General features: G+C 46.4%; 1 protein-coding gene across 5 annotated transcripts in view; it reads right to left on the reverse strand.

Moving 5' to 3' along the window:
• Positions 1-1741: 1741 nt before the first annotated feature.
• PDLIM1 (PDZ and LIM domain 1) overlaps positions 1742-21287 on the reverse strand; it is a 92185-nt gene continuing 72639 nt past the window's right edge. For 2 of the 5 annotated variants that reach the window (XM_073352760.1, XM_073352763.1), the window contains exons 4-8: positions 15113-15183; positions 12860-13165; positions 8714-8862; positions 4417-4534; positions 1742-2291 (exon numbers count right to left, since the gene is read on the reverse strand). In XM_073352760.1, coding sequence (XP_073208861.1) covers positions 2105-2291; positions 4417-4534; positions 8714-8862; positions 12860-13165; positions 15113-15183 — 831 coding nt within the window. In that variant the 3' untranslated portion in view covers positions 1742-2104. Of the gene's footprint in view, positions 2292-4416; positions 4535-8713; positions 8863-12859; positions 13166-15112; positions 15184-15438; positions 15636-21287 lie in introns of those variants that run through there. The other 3 variants (XM_073352765.1, XM_073352764.1, XM_073352761.1) reach the window with 3 other exon arrangements.

Raw genomic sequence — 21287 nt, forward strand, 5'->3', positions numbered from 1 at the left:
ATACCATTTATTTAAAATATTTTTGATGTTTTCTACATTTTCAAATATATTGATTTCAATTATAACAGAATACAAAGTATACAGTGCTCACTTTATATTTATTTTTTATTACAAACATTTACACTGTAAGAAAACAAAAGAAATAGTATTTTTCAGTTCACTTAATACAAGTACTGTAGGGCAATCTCTTTATCATGAAAGTTGAACTTACAAATGTGGAATTATGTACAAAAATAACTGCATTCAAAAACAATATGTAGGCTCTAAAGTTTTACAAGTCCACTTAGTCCTACTTCCTGTTCAGCCAATTACTGAGACAAACAAGTTTGTTTACATTTGCAGGAGATAATGCGGCCCACTTCTTGTTTACGTCACCTAAAAGTGAGAACAGGCGTTCGCATGGCACTGCTGTAGCCGGCGTCGCAAGATATTTACATGCAAGATGCACTAAAGATTCATATTTCCCTTCATGCTTCAACCACCATTCCAGAGGATGTGCGTCCATGCTGATGAAGACTTCTGCTCGATAACGATCCAAAGCAGTGGGGCCCAATGAATGTTCATTTTCATTATCTGAGTCAGATGCTGCCAGCAGAAGGTTGATTTTCCTTTTTGGTGGTTTGGGTTCTGTATCTTCCACATCTGAGTGTTGCTCTTTTAAGACTTCTAAAAGCATGCTCCACACCTTCTCCCTCTCAGATTTTGGAGGGCACTTCAGAGTCTTAAACCTTGGGATGAGTGCTATTGCTATCTTTAGAAATCTCACATCGATACCTTCTTTGCGTTTTGTCAAATCTGCAGTGAAAGTATTCTTAAAATTAACAACATGTGCTAGGTCATCATCCGAGACTGCTATAACATGAAATATATGGCAGAATGCGGGTAAAACAGAGCAGGAGACATACAATTCTCCCCCCAAGGAGTTCAGTCACAAATTATTTAACACTTTTTTTTTTTTTAATGAGTGTCATCAGCATGAAAGCATTTCTTCTGGAATGGTGGCCGAAGCATGAATGGGCATACAAATGTTTAGCATATCTGGTATGTAAATACCTTGCAATGCTGGCTACAAAAGTGCCATTCAAACGCCTGTTCTCACTTTCAGGTAACGTAAATTGAGACGCGGGCAGCATTATCTCCCACAAATGTAAACAAACTTGTTTTTCATAGTGATTGGCTGAACAAGAATTGAGTGGACTTGTCAGCACTAAAGTTTTACATTGTTTTGTTTTTAAGTGCACTAATGTAACAAAAAAAATCTACATTTATAAGTTGCACTTTAACGACAAAGAGATTGCACTATTTGTACTTGTATGAGGTGAATTGAAAAATACTATTTCTTTTGTTTATCATTTTTACAGTGCAAATATTTGTAATAAAAGTAATACTATAAAGTGAGCACTGTGCACTTTGTATTCTGTGCAGTAATTGAAATCAATATATTTGAAAATGTAGAAAATATCCAAAATTATTTAATAACTTTCCATTGGTATTCTACTGTTCAACAGTGAGAATAAAACTGCGATCACAATTAATTTTTTGAGTTAATCACGTGAGTTAACTGTGATTAATCGACAGCCTGAATAAAAATGTAAAAAAAAATTCTTAAAAGACAAACATCTAAATTACCAAAAGATACTAATCGAATTCTGCCAAGCCTTGTCAGAATGCGAAATGTTTTTTGTGGGTGGGGGTAGAAGGAGGCCAACATACACAGAACTGAAAGAAATGCAGACAACAGTTTGTCTTGTAGATTCATCATGTTTATTGAACATGAACAGAAGGAAAAACAACTGAGCCACACAGCTTCTGTGCTTCGGCTTTGGCTTCTGATTTTCATCTGCAATCGACAGTGAAGGGAGAAAGATTGGACAGTACAAAAAAGGGTTCCAAACTGATTTGTCAGAGCAGATTTTAAAAAATGCAAGTGTTGAACAATTAAGTGGCACCTAAGGCTAACAGATGGACGGTTACTGTGGCAGCAAAAGAAAAGCCATGCCGAGCATTCCTTATTGCAAGGCAGGTTCACGCAGGGGGCGGGTGGGGGGGCTGCTTTTTGGAAAACATTAGTGTGGGAAAAATAATACAGAGCGGATGACGTCATTCACTTTGGAAAGACAGTGACCACCTCATAGCCTTCGGGCGGGGTCACTCGCTCCCGGGCATGCGTCTCGCAATAGATGCAATCCTCCACAAAGAAGTGTCCTTTCTGCTTGAGGTTTGTCCCGCAGTCGCTGCACACATAGCACTCTGGATGGCGCTGCTTGTCACGCAGTTTTACGAACGCCCCCCTGTGGGAAACAACATGATCGCTCAGCTCTGGGGCTCCCGCAATCCTCCAAGGACTCCCTGGCTGAAATCCCCCATGCTTGCACACCACTGGGACTGCCCCAGGCAGCACAGCCATCCCCTAGGGTGGGAAGGAGGCAGCTGTTCTGCAGCAGCAAGGTGCCAGTGAGAGCATCTATGGGGAGCATGGCTCTAGGGAGGCAGAGTGTGGGTACCCCCGCTGGACGCAGACTGATGCCCAGGAAAGAATAAAAACTCTCGTCCCCTCACACACAGTGCAGGCCAGGGCCATGCACAGTTAGAGAGACTATGGGCAAGGTCTTCAGTTGGTGTAACCTCACTGATCCCTGCGGTGCTACATCAATTTACACCTGAGGAGGATCTGGCCCTGTGACTGGATAGCGCCATGCACGGACGAGAACCCTGCTCCCTGAAAGCATTTTTAGAACTGGCCTCCCCCGCACAAGCAAGTTCCAGGGAAAGTCCCTGTTGACGCTCTCTGGCGATATCCCTGGCAAAGTTCCTTCGCCGTCACTCGGCATTGCAAGGGATCCCGCCAGACCCCTTTGCCTGCATCCCGGGGGCAGTCTGCCCAGCCAGGCCCACGCCTCTGGGGCTGTGCTGTAGCTCTGCCTGCACAGCCTCTTCTCCCCACAGGCCCAGGGGGCCCAACACCTCCCGCCTGCTCCAGGCCGGAGCGTGCCCACTGAGTGGAGCTGGCGTGGTTAGCTGGGCCTTTGGGTGGGCCTGCCAAACTGAGCAACCAGGAAAAGGCATTTCAAAAGAACGTGGAGTGGGGGTTAAAGTGGGGAGCAGCTTCTGGTCTCTACAACCCCAGGGCAGTGGAGTTTACAAGTGTGGCCAGAGCAGTCGCTGTCACAGGGAATGGGGCATCGTGGGACAGCTGCTGGAAGACTGTTAGGATTGACAGAGGCCACACTTGCACTGCATCGACCTCAATTGGTTGACTATGGCTCAAGGCCGTTCAGGGCGGTGGTGTTACTGTATCGGCGTAACAGGGTGCTTATGTCGGCCAGAGACAAATCTGAGTGTAGACACACACAGAAATAGGTTGGTGCAAGGTGACTTGCATCAACCTAACTTTGTAGTGTAGACAGGCCTTAGTCTTAGAGAGGAGCTGGTAAATGGGTGTGTTAGGTAACACTGAGGGTGTACCATGAACAGTGGGTTCGAATGGCTCAAAACCAAGTAAAATTAGCCAAACTATTACTCCAGCACAACCAGTTTGGGCAAAGGGCTGCAGAGCCAAAGGGCAGCCCTCTGACTGGCAACATAAAAACCAGATGTTTGTGGGAGAAGCAAAAGGTGCCTGGACCCTGGCTGAATTTTCCGATGCAGCGAACGGTCACTAACTCTACACTGTAGTTAGGGTGTCAAACTGTTCCACTGTACATGGGCCTGCCCGCTCAGGGAAACACAGTGCAAATGCTCTTTGCAACTAGCCAAACCAAAATAAGGAAACTACACAGCAGCTTGTTAACTACCTATGGCCCAGAGGCCATAGTTTGCCCACCCCTGCCCTATACAGACACGATATAGTACAGCGAGCTCCACTCTGTGGGAATGTCTACACTGCACACTTCTTCTTCATACCATCACAGCCCCCCAACATGGGTATAAACCACAGTGTAGCTGGTGAGGCATGGCTTAGGCAAATAAAGATGCACCTAATGGGGGTGAGTATACATGCGAGTACATACCCTGCACGGCTCTATTCCCTCAAAACTATGCTTCCCTATCTATGCTGCTAGTGTCCTGTGGCCTCCGCACTGCTGGAGCCCTTCCCTGCCACTGGGAAGACTGTGGGGAGACAGCGGGAAAGGACTCAGCCAGTTCTCTTCTGCTGGAGCTTTCTCCTGCCGCAGGGAAAGGCTAGCCCTGCCAGAGCCTTTCCTTGCCACAGTGAAAGGCTCCATTAGTAGGGAATGCTGAAGCTTTTGACTGCTCTCTCCCCGCTGCCCGAGCCTTTCACTGCCACATACCACAGTGCAGATGCAGCAAGCTTTTCACTGCAGCTTGTAGTAGATACATATACCCTACACGCTGCTACCAGCCGTGTGTAGTGCAGACATAGCCTATAAGCGATTGGGATGGGTCAATACTTACACAATGCCGGATCCACACTTATCACAAATGGGCAGTTTCTGGGCATTTCCGATCGACGAGGCAACTTTTGTCATTGGTGCTTTCACGCTTCTAAATCCAGAAGGTTTATTGGGATCCCCTGGGGATACAAAACAGAGCATTTTGGATTATGGGCTGCACAAACTGCAAGAGGAATCTTTATATCCAGACTGGATGCTTTGCTAGAGGAGATGCTCTAGTTCAATACAGCTGTTGGATTTGAAGCAGGAATTAATCCAGGGAACTCCTAGGGCCTGTGTTATGGAAGATCACAAGGGTCCCTCCTGGCTTTGGACTCTAGGGACAGTTAATTGAAGTGTGCATAAACACCACAGTAAGCCTGTTTGCAGAGTTCCTTTTAGAATCGTAGAATATCAGGGTCGGAAGGGACCTCAGGAGATCATCTAGTCCAACCCCCTGCTCAAAGCAGGACCAATCCCCAATTTTTGCCCCAGATCCCTAAATGGCCCCCTCAAGGATTGAATTTACAACCCTGGGTTTAGCAGGCCAATGCTCAAACCACTGAGCTATCCCCCCTTCCCCTTGAAACCACTGAAATATTACTAGCCTTACAGTAAAGAAAGTGGATTATGAAAGAGCTTTTAAAATAATGTGGCAGTAAAGAAGGGCTGCAGATCCTCTCAGTTTATAGACAGTGGTACATACATTATAGATCAGGATAGGACAGAGGGATTTTATTCCATTTCAGGCAGGATGGGACAGGGCATGGGAGGAACACCCTTGTGTCTCTCAAGAGTATGTTATTCAAACCCAAGAGTGAGCTGCATCTAGTGTGTGTCAAAGAAAGGGGATAAAACCCCACAGAAACAGCCACAATGACCAGCAAGGTCATAAACACAAGTTGCTGCAGCCCAGCCCACATGGCACCGATGAAAGAATAAAGGAGGAAACTTGTGCTATGATTAGGGCCCTACCAAATTCATGGTCCATTTTGGTCAATTTCACGGTCATAGAATTTTTTTAAAATTGTAAATTTCATGATTTCAGCTATTTCAATCTGAAATTTCACGGTGTTGTAATGGTCGGGGTCCTGACCCCAAACAAGGAGTTGTGGGGAGATCACAAGGTTATTGGGAGTGTGGAGTTGCAGTGCTGCTACCCTTACTTCTGCACTGCTGCTGCTGGCGGCGCTGCCTTCAGAGCTGGGCAGCTGGAGAGAGGCGGCTGCTGGCCAGGAGCCCAGCTCTGAAGGCAGAGCCGCCGCCGCCAGCAGCAGCACAGAAGTAAGGATGCATGGTGTGATATCACCGCCCTTACTCCTGCACTGCTGGTGGTGGGGCGCTGGGTTCAGATCTGGGCGCCCGGCCAGCAACCGTTGCTCTCAGGCTACCCAGTTCAGAAGGCAGCGCAGAAGTAAATGTGGCAATACCCTAAAATAACCTTGTGACCCCCGCCCTGCAATTCCCTTCTGGGTCAGGACCCCCAGTTTGAGAAATGCTGGTCTCCCCTGTGAAATCTGTATAGTATAGGGTAAAAACACACAAGACCAGATTTCACAGGGGGAGATCAGATTTCACGGTCCGTGACACATTTTTCATGGCCATGAATTTGGAGGGCCCTAGCTATGATGCAGCTGCCAGCTACAACTCCTATTATCACAGCAGAGTACAGAGAAAGGTCAGAGCATGACCAGCCACATGCTCTGCGGATGTTGTTGCACCATTTGCCTGTTGGGCCCATGGCTTGCCTTGTCAAAGCTGGCTCTCAGCCAGCCTGCTAAGACAGCCCTGCCTACATCAAGGACACCTGCGCCGCTGTACCTACATCACTGCAGTTACCCTGGGGTGATCCCTGCGGTTGACACACTGTACCAAGACAAAGCAGGGCTTGCACTAATGCAGGCTAAACAGCAGAGTCGCAAGTCCCTCTTGGCCCCAGTCCAACTCATCTATGTTAGTGTTTTGCCCACAGTAGGAGGACTGATGTAGTTACACAGCTGCAAAGCTCCTTAATCCTGAGTCGCCTTCAAATGGACCAGGAAGGATCCAGCACCACTTCAGAGTCACTGCCGCTCGTGATGATGTCCCTCAGTGACACGTTTAACTACTGTTGCTCCATCCAGACAATCCAATATGATGGACTGTACAGGGAAGAGGCGCAGCAGCTTGCTCATGGTAGCCAACTCTAAAACATCTTTTTAGTTATTTAAAAAAAACCCTTCCTACCTTATTTGACATGAAATGTGACTCCTCCCACCCTTCCAATAAGAGCTCTAAGGCTGCAAAGAGATTTGAGGCTCACCAAAGAGGGACTGTGTTATTTCATTGGTTGTTATTCCAAGTTCCAAAAGATATGGGCCCAGATCCTCAGCTGGTATAAAGCAGTCTACTGACGGAAGACAGTGGTGTCTCTGCTGACTTCCACCAGCTGCGGATCTGGCTCAGAGTCTTTGAGCATTTGCTGCCTGTGCCTCTGTTTATCACTGTACACTTTATCAGCATCCCCAAGCATCTGGCCTGGAATGCCAGAGCCTTTCTGAGCTGTGTTGAAGGGGAAGCAAGTTAAGCAACAAGCATTCTTTCAGGGATGCATAACTTTACAGGTCCTGCTCAGTATCAAGGATTATCAACTCAGAATGAAACCAAGCAATAGCCCATTTTGGCCCTTTACCAGGTAGGCACATTTCAGTGCTAGAGATTTCCAGCAATGCTGCAAATCCTTGCAAAACAGAATAAGAAGCACCTTTGCCTCTTATTGTCTTCAGCGCTATTGAGAACGGGGTGGGCTTTCTCCGTGGTTCACAAATGTGATGAGAGTTTCACACATATGTGCAGAACTCCCATCGGTAGCTGTAAGTTACAAGCATATATACAACATAAACAGGGACACTTTTAAAAATATATGATTTTATCTTGGATTAAACTAAAAGAATTTTAAGAATTTAATTTGCTTCTCGCTTTAAGGCTGTTTGCTCTTTGCAAATCACTCAGCTTGGACAATGGAATTTGACAGATCTGTTTCACTTCCAGACTCATACCAGACCACCATGTTACTACAGATGGACTTAGACATACACCTTCCAGTGCTGTGAACTCAGCCAAAGAAAGGCTTTTAATGGCCATTGTCAAACACATCTCTTTCCCTATCTAGGCCTGTTTGTTACAGAATGGAGTTAAAAACAAACAAACTTAAGATCTGGGGCTCAACTAAGTACAGCACAGATCCCTTTGATAAGGGAAGTAGTGGGGGCAAAAGATCTATCTTGCTTTAAGATTAAACTCGATAAGTTTATGGAGGAGATGGTATGATGGGATAACATGGTTTTGGTAATTAAATATTCATGGTAAATAGGCCCAATGGCCTGTGATGGGTTTTTAGATGGGGTAAGATCCAAGTTACCCGGGAAAGAATTTTCTGTAGTATCTGGCTGATGAATCTTGCCCATATGCTCAGGGTTTAGCTGATCGCCATATTTGGGGTCGGGAAGGAATTTTCCTCCAGGGCAGATTGGAAGGCCCTGGAGGTTTTTCGCCTTCCTCTGTAGCATGGGGCACGGGTCACTTGCTGGAGGATTCTCTGCTCCTTGAGGTCTTCAAACTACAATTTGAGGACTTCAATAGCACAGATATAGGTGTGAGGTCTTTTTTAGGAGTGGTGGGTGAAATTCTGTGGCCTGCATTGTGCAGGAGGTCAGACTAGATGATCATAATGGTCCCTTCTGACCTAAATATCTATGAATCTATGAATCTATGAGACTGTAGTTGTGCATTGCGAAGTCCAGATGTTGACCCTGTGGTGCCAAAAAGAGCGGCACCTTCAGCTACTCGTCCTTAACAGAGCCAGTACTTTCCTGGATTTCAGCTGTGTCTGATTTTTCCCCTTTCCTTGCCGAGAGGATGGAAACTGCTAGCTTTAGCGCTCACATCGTCACACACAGTGTCCCACACAATCTTGACTCTAAACATTCTTTACCCATTGAAAAGTGAAGCCTGATATTTAGAAAATTTGGGGGAGTTTCTAAAACTTTTTTAAAAGGATTCCTTTTTGATGTTTTAGGATTTGTTTTTAAAATGCTCATGCAGTAAGAGTTCAAACTCATGGGCACATATGCATAACAACTGTATGGAAAGAGTACCCCTGCACACGGAAGTTAATGGAAAAGTGTGTCTGTAGGTTTCTGTGGAAATCATCTACAAAGGACACTTTGAACAATCACCAGGTGGGGAAGAGGGTTTGCTTTTAAACCAAATGTATACCTTAAATCAGATCATAGCAAAGGGAATCTGACAGCCACATGGAGAACACAGTAACTGCTTACCTTCAGATTCTAAAATTTCTTGTAGCACCAGGAATGAAGCAGATTGCCTGGGTGGTTCCTTTGGGTCTTCAGTCTCCTGGAGCATCTTGTAAACCTCAGACTCCTTGTCTATGACAAGGTTACTAGAGGGCTGGTTGTGGTGCTCCAAACTGGGGAGAATATTAAAAAAAATATTTGATAAATGACCTATAATTAAAACAATCCACTGCCACAATCTGCGAACCAACACCCCCATGTGCAAACATACAGCATAAAACAGTAGCGATGAAGGCTATGTTTGCACAAGTAAAGTGCAATCCTAGCGAGATGAACACCATGGCTTCCCAGTGGAACACACTCTATTTTTAGAGGATTTCCACTGTTTGAAACACACACACCCTTCTCAAGTATACTTTGCAATTCAGTGTAAGAAATTTAAAAAGGTACTTTGCAGGAAATAACAGTTCTGCTTAAAAAAAAAAAAAAGCCCATTTTGCCATAAAGAATGAATTGTGCTGCTCTTGAAGCAGGCCCAGCTCCTGTTGTTTAAGAAGGGTGATCTGGCTTGGTTCTTAGCACAACTAGAGCTAGAGACAGCGAGTGTTTAGTGCAGGCAATGGGGAGCAAATGGGGCTTAGTAATGAAAGCTGAGTTTCAACTTCAGCTACAAAGGGATGACTCTCTGCTTGTTCCTGCTCTAGGCCAAGGCCCTGACATGCAGGGGGACCAATGCTGCAATTCAGCAAAGCACTTAAATATGTGCTTAACTTGAACAGGGAATTTGTATTCCATTCCTAATATTACATACACATATCAATATTGATTAGCTTCTATTAATAACGCTCTTATTAAAAAACCTTTTGCATTACAGAGAGACCTGGTCCTGCACTCTTACTCCTAAGAGTGACAGCTGCAGATTCAAGCTCAAAGGGCTTTTTAAAGAATCGGTACCAATATTTCCATTCTACAGATAGGGTAACTGAGGCACAGAGCACTTCAGCAGTTTGCCTAAGCTCACAAAGCAGGTCAGTGGCAGAGTCAGGAATAACGTTCCACCTCCTGACCCCCAAGCTGCTGCTCTAAGCACTGGATCTCCATTGCCTACCAAGACCTTTGTGTTGCCTTTTGTGGTGTGTGAGTGATTAGCAATCTCAGTTTAATGGTTTTGGTTTTGAAGTGTAAATGACATTGAGGAATGACCTACTAGGTTATCTGCCAGCTAGGTTAAATGAGATGCAATAAGCAGACGTAAGTGGTTTGCGAGGTTCAGCCTACAAGAACTCCGCTGCCACACACAGGAAGTACAGACACTTGTACACAAGCATCCTGAAAAGTGAGACGAACTTGGTGAGAGAAATCTCTCTGATGATGAAGCAACTGCATATTTTCCATGCCAATGCATCATCAAGTTATCTGGGGGTTAGCCCTGCACAATCAACACTTCAAGCGCCACAGAGTAAATTGATGGTAAACGTCATAATGCACTTTTTCCATGAAATAATCTCAGAAAATGTTCCCATCTATGGTAAAATATTCTGGAGTGAAAGCGGTGTACTCTTTTGAGCAATACACACATACGTTCAAGCTTCCAGAATATGAATCTCAATGACCTGAAACAGGATCAAGTTCCCATGTCTATTATATAGGAAATTCCCTGGATTATCCTAAATTAATCCATGCCCCCCATTACATTCTTATACCCTGGTGTTCTCCCACCACCTTTTCTACTCTCAAAATAATGGGCTGAAGCCCACTGTTAGTTTTTCAACCACAATACTAAGGATATTTAATTCATGTACACTGAAAAGCAAATGCTTAAAATTGTCTTACGGAGCATTATAAACAGACACACAACATTTCAAACAAACAAGTATTGTGACAATGTGCGTAATGTACACATCAAACCTTCCATGTTTTTAGCACTCAGGGATACATTTTTTAGAAAATGAGACTGTGAAGACAGACCAAAAAAAAAATAAAAAAATCCTTCATTAAATTGTGCAATAGCTCACGTCTTGGGGAAGGGGCACATACTAATGCTATCAATACAAAGTGATAGAACTGGCTTAAAAGTAAGAGTCTGTGGGGACAGATATTTGGTAGAAGATAACTCTGACATCGTTCAGTGGAGTTAATCATTCCAAAAAGAGAGCAGAGGAACCTTGCAAATTCATAGTAGTGACCAGGAGACCCACTGTTGAATTACTGAGTTTTGAAAATTAGCAAGATACCAACCAGCCACAGTAATAAAACCCACACAGAGACAGCCTCACTCAGTGTATTTTGGCAAGCGTAATTTCACTTTTATTTTACTGTGGTACATTCTGGAAGGGAGGGATAGCTCAGTGGTTTGAGCATTGGCCTGCCAAACCCAGGGTTGTGAGCTCAATCCTTGAGGGGCCATTTAGGGATCTGGGGCAAAAATTGGGGATTGGTCCTGCTTTGAGTAGGAGGTTGGACTAGATGACCTCCTGAGGTTCCTTCCAACCCTGATATTCAGTGATGTTGTAAAGGTAACAAAGGTCTTCGAGACTGGGCAGTAGGGAATTCTAATGCACAGGCACTGAACTTTTGCTTAGAAGTGGGTGAAGATCCACTTGGGTTCTTCTGTCAGCATTATCAGGGTCTGGATTAGCAATGAGAAGTAGTGATGTTTTACTGTTCCTGAGGTAAAGCATATCAATTACAGGCTGTAACACCAAAATGCTTTGCTCCTTGTAGTTCACGAACTGCACTGTATTGTTATAAATTGGTGGCGATCTGGGATTTCCTGGCTGTTCTATTGCAAAACTTAGCCACGTGGATCTCTGCAGTGACTGTTGGGTGAAAATTCAGATCCTCCTGCTCCAAAAGTACATGGTCCTTAACACTTGGCTAAAAGGACTGTTAGCAGTATAGGAGCTATGACAAAGTTCTGCAATTCTAATTTTGTCCAGCAAAGGAGGATGGGACTCATACATAGTAGCCAGTTCATAGCACTGTAAACTGAAATAGACACAAACTAACTGTAATAATCTAAGAATGTAGCGCTGCAGCTGATTTCCTAACCAGCTCCTGTGAAAGGAATTGGCCTCTCGGCTATTCTGCAAAGATGCTTTAAGTGGCTTAAGCTTTGCTTTTCTCTGCCCACTTTGATTTTAATAACATCTGAAAACCAAGTGTGCTGAATGTTGTTTAAACAACTGGAGGGTTGGCCCTTGAGACAATCACTAATATCATGGTGACTGTGATTTCAGATAACTCAGTACAGATTCTGAACTGCTGCGCTGGTGCCAGCTAGCATCAGGGAATCACAGCGCTAAACTGCCTACCATCAGTACAGGCTAATAGAACAGAGAACTATTTATATTGCTTTTCATCTGTAGACCGCAAAGCGCTCTACAAAGGAGGTAAGCGTCATTACCCTTACAGATGGAGAAACTGAGGCACAGGGCGGTGAAGGGACTTGTTGAAAGTCACCCAGCAATCCAATGGCTCAACTGGGAATAGAACCCAGGTCTCCTCAATGCAATGCAATGCTATGCTGTCTACTAAGCCACCGTGCCTCCAGATTAGTAGGTGCCACCTGCCTGGGAAGTGAACACTGGGGAGGAGGAGCCTGTTCTTGCCAGAAATTGGACTAACTCAGGCTACATACCCTGATCCTTCAGTACACACATACACTCACCAGTGCTATGTGAAATGAAAGCTGACAGGATATTTACCAGCTGGACAGATGGCAGTGCCTTCCAGTCACTACCGAATTAGGGATTTGGGAACGAAATGTTACCAGTCTGGTGCTTTAAATAGCAACCCCACTCACCCTTCCACTGAACAAGTCAAGTCAATACAAGACCATTTTTCAAGTACTCAAATCTTGTACATTTCACCATTCTCTCTCTCTCTCTCTATGTGTGTGTGTGTAGCAGCAGAGGAGAGTGGCAGACTGATTTGGTACATTTCAGTGCTTTGCATTGTGCACAGCAAAGAAATACAATGCAGAGAAAGTGTCTGTGATGAGAACATCATGCACTAAGTTTTCATTCACAAAGGTGACACACAAAACCTCAGATTCTTGGTGACAGGTGGACACTGTGAGCAATGGACAAGTAACAAGTCATTTGTGGAGATGAAGCCGTGGATGCACATGTGCGCCGAGTAAGCCACGCACGCAGCAGGCAAGGTTACCTGGGAAAAGCAGGGCTAACGGAAGAGATCTGCCCTTGTAAAGTATCCAGGATGTTTCTCTGGGAATAGAGCTGCAAGGGGGAATTAAATTGCACGTGCACCACTTTGAGTCCTGGCACCTCCACTTCCACAGGGCTGTTGGGGCAGATCTGAGCGGCTTGCTTTAGCTGTTCGGGCCCAACTCTCACTTGGCTTGGGATGGAGGAGGTGCTGTGCCTCCTTTGCAATGGAGGCAAGGAGGTATGCGGCTGGAGAGGATTATAGACTGTTGCAAAAGGTGCCTGGAACCCAGGAGGCAATAAACGGCTAGAGGCAGGAAAAGGTTACAGGGAGGTTGGGGTTTGTTTTTTTTTTGTTTTTTTTTAAGGTTGCAGAGTTGAGAGGAAAACACAGAGGGGGGAAAAAAGAAAGGAAGGAAGGAAGGAGTTAATGGAGGACTAAACCAAATTCCCAAGCAATTCTGAAATGAGTACTTCAAATCAGGTGTTCCTTTCACTAGAAGGATCCACCATATACAGATCAGCTCTATGGTAAAGCTTCTGGCTAATGCTGATTTTCCGGCCGAGCGCAAAGGGTATGTCTACACTGCAGTCAGGAGGCGTGACTGAGCGCATGGAGGCATGCCTGAGCTAGTTTTAATCTAGTTAGAAGGGGTATGCCTACATGAACTGCAGTCACACCTCCAGACTGCAATCCAGACCACCCAAAGTGTACAGTGTAGCAGGAGGAACTAGATGCTAATTCCCTCCCCTCACCCACCACCTGTCACCATAAGGCAGTTCTTTTGTAAAGATCTGAAAACCAAATATAGTGGTTACAGTTTCTCTGGCCAGACTCTGCATCACTCACACCAGTGTAAGTCTAGAGGAAACAAGCTAGGCTGGACAATTTCAATTACGTTCCTCTGGAATAACACTGGCACACGGATCCGGCCTCTTGAGTTCAGAGAAAGATGCTCTGGATGGGTGCTTGAGGCTGTACATTATAGATCACGTGGTGTTAGACAAACATGGTTCCAGCCCCACTTCGAAGTCTGAATCATTGAAAAACAAGCCGCAGGGCATAAGTCACTATTGTCTGGGGTTTGGACAGGCGAAGGCCTGATTAAAGCAGCCTTGCAGTAGCTGTTAATTCAATTCTGAAGGGACACCTGTTTGGTAAACAAAATCCTGGAAGGCTTTAGCAGCTATTTACAATCTCTGCCCACCATCTGCCACCTGCCCTCTTTCCACGGAGGGAGGGAGGGGGGAGTAACAGCCCCATGGGGCTCACTGACACCAGCCTCCTCTCAGGAGGGAAACAGAAGGCAAAAATAACCCTTGGGGGCAGGGAAGCCAAACATTGTCCTGCTGTTATCAGGGTGGCTATGAACTAGCATAAGCACTTATGGAGCTGTGTTTTCAGACTGGTATTAAAAGGTCTCAATTACTGCAGGCCCAAACAACTGTGACCACAACTGAAGTTCCCTGAACATCTCCCTTTTGACTGCACCTGCAAGTCAGGGATTTAGAGGACTCGCACCTAAAGCACAGGCATAAAACTGCAACTTTGAAAGCAGAGGCCAGTATCTTCAGATTGTGATGGCCTCTGTTCTGTGTTTGTGCAGCACCTAGCACCACAGTGTCCTGGTCCATGACTAGTGCTCCTAAGCACTACGGTAATACAGATAACACCAAAGGACTCTGACTTATTATCATCATTACCTCCATTTTACAGATGTGGAAACTGGAACATCCGGAGGTTAAGTGAGTGACTTGCTCAAGGTCACAGAGGAAGCCAGTGTCAGAGCCAAGAACAGAGCCCACCAGGTTCCTGGCTTCCAGCCCTGTGCTCACATCATCAGACATACTCGGGTTTGTTTCTAGCACTTCAGACTAGAAGCAGGCTAGTTTTTTTGGTGAAGTGTGAGTTACTTGGCAAGGGTCAGATGGAAACACAAACCCAACCCGTGGCTGTCCTGCTGGGACTGCTGTCGAGGTAGGGTACATTTTCAGACTTGCAATCTCAACCGTGTAACAGGTTGAGCAGAAGAGAAACAACTGCCCAGAGCTCTCTGCAATTCTTTAAAATCCAAAGAAAAGGGCAGTTTAATAAAAACTCTAAGCCTTGACATTGTCCCTGTAAGATTTCAAAGCTCTCTCTGAAAAGGGACTGCTCTTTCCTCCGTACCACACTGTACCCTTCCTGCACTACTTGCAAAGCCAGAAGAAAACACTAATTGTACAAAAGTGCTGATAATAAAGCATTGAGCACCTGTTTCGGTCAGAGGGTGATTTTAAGGGCTGGTATGTCATGCTGAACGCACGCTGAAACTGCGCTGGTCTCTAGCAAACAAAAACACACAATTGTTAATTTCACCCTTGCACCTTGCAGAACATTCCCTGCCCCCCACAAGCCATGCCCCCGGACCACATCCCATCTCACACCTGCTAGTTGCTCTCCTTCCACAAGCCTGAAAGAGAATTGTCCCATGTTAAAGAATGGATACACTCGCAATGAGTTTATGACAAAGCTCACTCCATGACAACAGACATCCCACCAAGGAGGGGGCAGGGAGAGAGAAGTGGGGAACTACTTACGGCTTGCTGGGGTCCTGGGCATCACCAGATGACTTAGACTCCACAGCACTGTTGAAGGTCTGGATGTTTTCTGAGGAGTACAGGCCTGCGGGGCTGTTGTACTGGGCAGTGATCACTTTGGGGGCAGTGCTGGAAGCGGTGGCAGCAGTGAATGGCATAGCACTCCGGTTGTGTGCGCTTCCTATGTGCCTTATTTCCTGCATGCAAGGGAGCAAAGGCAATGTCAGAAGTGTCTGACATGCAGGCGGGGAAGTGCCAGGGCAGCCCGATGAACATGCAGCACAAGGGCAGCTCTGCAGAACCAGAGAAGCACTCTCCCCAAATCCACCCAGCTGCGACCCTATAATGGGACAGAGCTCTCAGCAGACTGAGGATCTTCACACTATGAACATCCCTATCCCCAGCTGCTTGCGCTGCATGACAGCAAAAGAGTCCATAAAGCAGACATTAGGTTTCAGACACAACAGATCACTGGAAAGACGCGGCTGGGGCACACTTATCAGAGCTATTGTCTCGAGCTGTCGGCAGACTTCACTGGATCCACTGCATTCATTCTCAAGCTTTTTTATTTTTATTTTTTCATTAATGGAATGGTTTGGTTCTGGAGCACAAGTTGACACAACCGCTCTCTCACTGAGCCTTCTGTAAGCCAGCCCTGGGAGCAGGATTGTTCAGATTTATCATGGGGCTGGGCTTCCATTCAGATCAAATGTAGGCTGACATTTTCAAACATGACTAGTGGATTGGGGGGTGGGTGGGTGTCCAACCTCACATACCTTCAAGAGGCCTGATTTTCAGAGGATGGGTGCTCAGCACTATCCAAAAGTCAGGCCAGGTTAAAGTATCTCAAGTTGGGCACGGAAAAATTGAGGAATTCAAAAAATGACTAGCCACTTCTTAAAATATCCCCTCGTATTCTCACCGACATAAGGAGGAGAAATGGAAAGGCAAAAAAATTCTTGCATGTGGTTCCCGAGTAACAAATACCCATATGTTAGTTATCAAGACAGTGGATTTCACCTTCTACAAGGCTGTGTCCCCCATTTAATTCAGTCAGTCTTCCAATCTGAGCCTCCAATCAATTTGATCAAAAACTCCAGAACCAAAATTCCTTAGTATTTATTTAATCAAAATAAAGAATGGAAGGTTTTTGTTTTTTTAACTATTCCACTGTCATCTTGCCTTTCAATAGCACTTTTCATCCAAAGCACTTAATGCTGGGTAAGTCTGAACCTCATCTACAGGCCCAGCAATGAGGAGTACAGAGGTAAGCGACAGGACAAGACCACAAAGCTAACTGGTGCCAGGCCTGCCCATTCCCAGGCCCTCTGGACTAGCCATTAGTTTATGCTGCCTCAGGCAGATATTACCTGACAGTTAGAATCACTGGCTATAGAAAGTTGCTATTTAATAAGAAAGGGACAAAATTCTGAAGAAGAGATATGCTCAAGGAAGATTCTTCTGAAGAAGAGACTGCTGCAGCTACAAATGGAATTATTCACATATTGCTCTTGACATAAACACTGTTAAATGCTATGCAAGCTGGGACATGACGCCAGCTGGGCATATGAACATTAAGGCCTTGTCTACACTACGAAGTTTTGTTGGCAAAAGCTGCCTTTTGCTGACAAAACAGGGGAGGTGTACATGCTGCAAAGCTACTTTTGGCGGCAAAATTCTGCTGTTTTGCCGACAAAATAAAACCACCTGAACGAGAGGCATAGAGCTTTTTGTGGCAAACTTTAAGCATCATAGCGTCAGTGTAGACGCTGCTGTTTGTTTTGTCGACATGATGGGCTTCCACCAGTATCCCACAATGCCCGTCATGACTGCTCTGCTCACTGTTTTGATCTCTGCTGCCCTGCAGTCATGCACCCCTCCCCTTACAAAGCTCTGGGCAGTGTCTGACAGCATCTGACAGCCAGCTGCTGTTATGCTCCGGGAACAAAGAGCAAATCATTAACATGGAATGTTCCTGTTCTGCCCTGCGCTAGGATACAGTGGCAGGCAGACTGCTGCTGCGGGGAGTGTGTATGTGGGGGTGTGGGGGACGGACGGGGGACGACAACTGCTATGTTGCTTTGACATTCTTCAGCACGGAGAGCTCACAGAGCTGCTGAGGATGTCACTCCCGGCAGCTGAGGCGGCTGTGGGAGAACTCGGAGAGAATCACAGAACCATAGGCAGGGCAGGCGGGCTGCTTCAGGAGTGACTGCTGGGCTGAGCAGAGCCAGGGCGGGGCGGGGGCTGGTGTCCCCCTCCCTGCCTCAGGATAGGTCGGTCAGCCTACTGTCTCCCCCACCCCAGACACACAACTCTCCTCTCCCTCCCTGCACACACTTCAGCTGAAAAGGGGCTGACAATCTAGTAGGATGCCCATGGAAGGATAGGACTGAGAAACCTGCATCATGTGACGCTGTACCTGCCCCATGAAGCACTGCAAAAACTCTTCCCAAAACACCCTGCAGCCAGTTGCACAGTGGGATAACTACCCACAGTACACTGCTCTGTGTTGATGCAAGAGCTGCTAGTGTGGATGTGCTCTGATGATACAAGGAGCTAGTGTGGACATGCAACAGCGGTTAAATTAAAGCAACATACCTTTTGCCGACAAAACTTTGTAGTGTAGACAAGGCCTAAAATGAATTACTTGTTTCTGTCAGGGCTTATCTAAATGAATACTCAGTTCACAGTATGCTGGGGTGTAAATCTACCCCCCGTTAGCCTGCTCAGCACTAAGGCTTGGTCTATGCGTAAAAGTTCTGTCTGCATATCTATGCTGGTCAGGGGTGTGAAAAAAACAGACCCTGGACTGACCAAGAGACCCTGACAAATCCCTGGTGTAGAGAGTTATGTCAACAGAAGAGGGCTTGTCAATGTCATTCTGAGAGATGATGGTCCTACACTTGCAGAAAAACTCCTTGTCAGTGTAAGCAGGCTGTGTCTACACTAGCCGGCTATGCTGGCATATGCTCTGTCATGCAAACACAGCCTATGTGTCCACATGGACCCTGCTGCACACTCACAATTCCCCAGTGCACTTTGGCCTGCTCCTATTTCAAAGCAGAGCAGATCGAAGTGCACCAGGGAATGGTCAGTGTGGGACAGCAGGGCCCACATGGACGGTGCATGGCAACTAGTGCAAGAAGCGCTGGTTGAGACCAGCACTCAGAAGGATAGCATCAGGCTTGAGCAAAATATGCAGCGGGTACGGCAGGAGCTCACTAGAGCTGGGAGAATAGTGGGACGAAGTTTTCACAAAAATCCTCCTTTTTCTGTTGAAATTTCAATGAAAACTGCAGTGGAAATGATGAATTTCAACCTGCTCTAGATCTTTCAAATTTGTGATGAACCCTGTTCTATTGTTAAGGGTCTCAGGCCCAAGTGACACAATAGTAACCAGAGGCCTCATCACCACCTTAGCTTCCTGGGTCTACAGTCCCCTGCCCCAGTTAACACAGAACTCCTTCTGTACATCTCAGAACCCTAAAGCAATGCTACCGGAGGTTCTGTTTGACCGTACAGAATAAACCACCCTTTGTTTCAAAAGGACAAACAAATTCCCCACAAAATGTTCATTTTAATGTTTGATAACATTTCTAGATTTCCTTAGCCAGCTGGCTGCTGTTCCCAAAATGACAGAGTCCATTGGAAATGCTCCCGTTCATGAGTTTCAAGTACTTAGAAACCAATGAGGTAGCTAGAGCCAGTCACGTGTGGGCTAGAAAGAGGGGCTTTCACATGTCATCTCCAATTGGAGTGCCTGGGCATTAGCTTTCCCACACACTGATGAAAGACCGACCCATACAATAAGAAGTTAATGTCTCATTTACCCAGCAGCATTCAAGCCTTTTGTTCAAGTCTTATTTGAAGCACAATGATGACACTGCTCTTCTGCCCATAAAGATAGTCTTTCCCATGGCAGAGACTGTGTATGGTAGCAAGAAATGAGAGTGACCACTCTGTCAATTACCCAAGGGAAGAATCAATATTCTTACCCCAGGAAAGAATTGGCCCAATGCAATTATTAAAACTCCCATTAAGAGGATGCAAGTAGAAAGCTGTCTCAGACATATGTATAATAATACTCCTAGGGGGATTCTGCAGGACTGTGCACCCGCAGAAAATGCCCCCCACAGCTTTCCTGTGTTTCCCTGCAGAAAACGGCATGAAAAAAAAAAAGGGAAGCCGTACTGGGGGGGAAGTGGGAAGAAGGCCGGGGGGGCGACCATAGGCGCAGTTTTTTGGGGGGGGATTGCTCCCTCCAAACAGAGGTGAGGCATGGGGGGCACACAGGGTTACATGCCACTGCCCCCCTCGTTCTGCAAGTGCAGAGCTGCCCTGCTGAAGAAGGCTTCGTCTGGCCTCCGCTCACTCTGCAGCTGAACGCCACCTTAGAATCATAGAATATCAGGGTTGGAAGGGACCCCAGAAGGTCATCTAGTCCAACCCCCTGCTCGAAGCAGGACCAATTCCCAGTTAAATCATCCCTGCCAGGGCTTTGTCAAGCCTGACCTTAAAAACCTCTAAGGAAGGAGATTCTACCACCTCCCTAGGTAACGCATTCCAGTGTTTCACCACCCTCTTAGTGAAAAAGTTTTTCCTAAAACTTCTGGACACCTTCTGGGTCCTAGTGACAGTCATGCTGTGCAACAGTGAGTGCCTGCAGTGGGGCTGGTGGAAATGAGGGAAGGGGGGGCGAGGGGGTGGAGGGGAATGTGGTGGGTGGGGAGGGGATAGAGAATGGAAGGGGATAGGGTAATCGGGAGTCTGGCATGCAGTGTCCCCTCAGCAGCAGCTGGGGCTCCCCCATTAAACAGGCCCATTGAACCCTCACCTTGACAAGCCCTACCTCCCTACACCTGTACCCCTCTGATGAGCTCCCAACACCCAAACCCCCGCCCCACTGATCCCCAACCAGCTGCACCTGGACCCCCACCCCATCAGGCCCCACTCTCCCAGCACCCAGACCCTCCGACTACGTCCCCCACACCCAGCCCCCCCCGCCAAGCCCCATCTCCCCACACCCATCCCCCCCCTGAGCCCCAACCACCTTCACCTGGATCCCCTGCAGAGTCCCATTGCCCCTGCACCCGGAACCCCCCAACGAGCCACTGTGCATCCAGATCCTCCACTGAGCCGCCCACACCCAGACTGCCCCACACAGAAACCTCTCACCCCGTGCCTGGATCCCCCCACACTAAGCCCCTCCACACTTCGATCCTGCTGAGCTGAGCCTGCCCACCCACCCACACCTGGTGCACCTGGCACGGAGAAGCAGGGCCCCGGGGTGTTTCTGTGGCACGCCCAGGCCTTGCACTGTGTCAAGGGCAGGTGCAGCCTCACTGCCAAGCCCCTACACGGGGGAAGGTGGGGTCTGCAGGGTGATCTCCCACCTCAGTGCAGCCGGTGGCCTGTGCTCCCCACTGCCATGCTGGAGCCACATTTATTTACTGACAAATAAAATTAACAGAATTTTAAAATAATGGACATAATTTTTAATTTTTTGGTGCAGAATTCCCTCAGGAGTAATAATAATTTGCTTAGTGAAAGCCAGAGTCTGATGTATAGGCTTTATGCTCAAGAGAGTTACACGGCTAGCTCAAATGAGCTCAAGATTTAGGTTGTGTCAGATTCTGCAAGAAGAGAAACGTTTAAATTTTTAGCAAAAATTATGAAAAGTTAAGTTTTCTTTTTGTTTTTAATAGGGTTGTGTTTTGTTTTTCAATTAGCTATTCATTTCTCTGTACTGTGGATAGACCAAATACTGCAATGTTAGGATATAGACATTCAGGCCTGTCTGTAAAGGCCTATACTCTAAGAATTTAGGTGTATTCTTATCACTTAGC

Source organism: Lepidochelys kempii, chromosome 7 (genome assembly GCF_965140265.1).
Source record: "Lepidochelys kempii isolate rLepKem1 chromosome 7, rLepKem1.hap2, whole genome shotgun sequence".
Taxonomy (NCBI): domain Eukaryota; kingdom Metazoa; phylum Chordata; order Testudines; family Cheloniidae; genus Lepidochelys; species Lepidochelys kempii.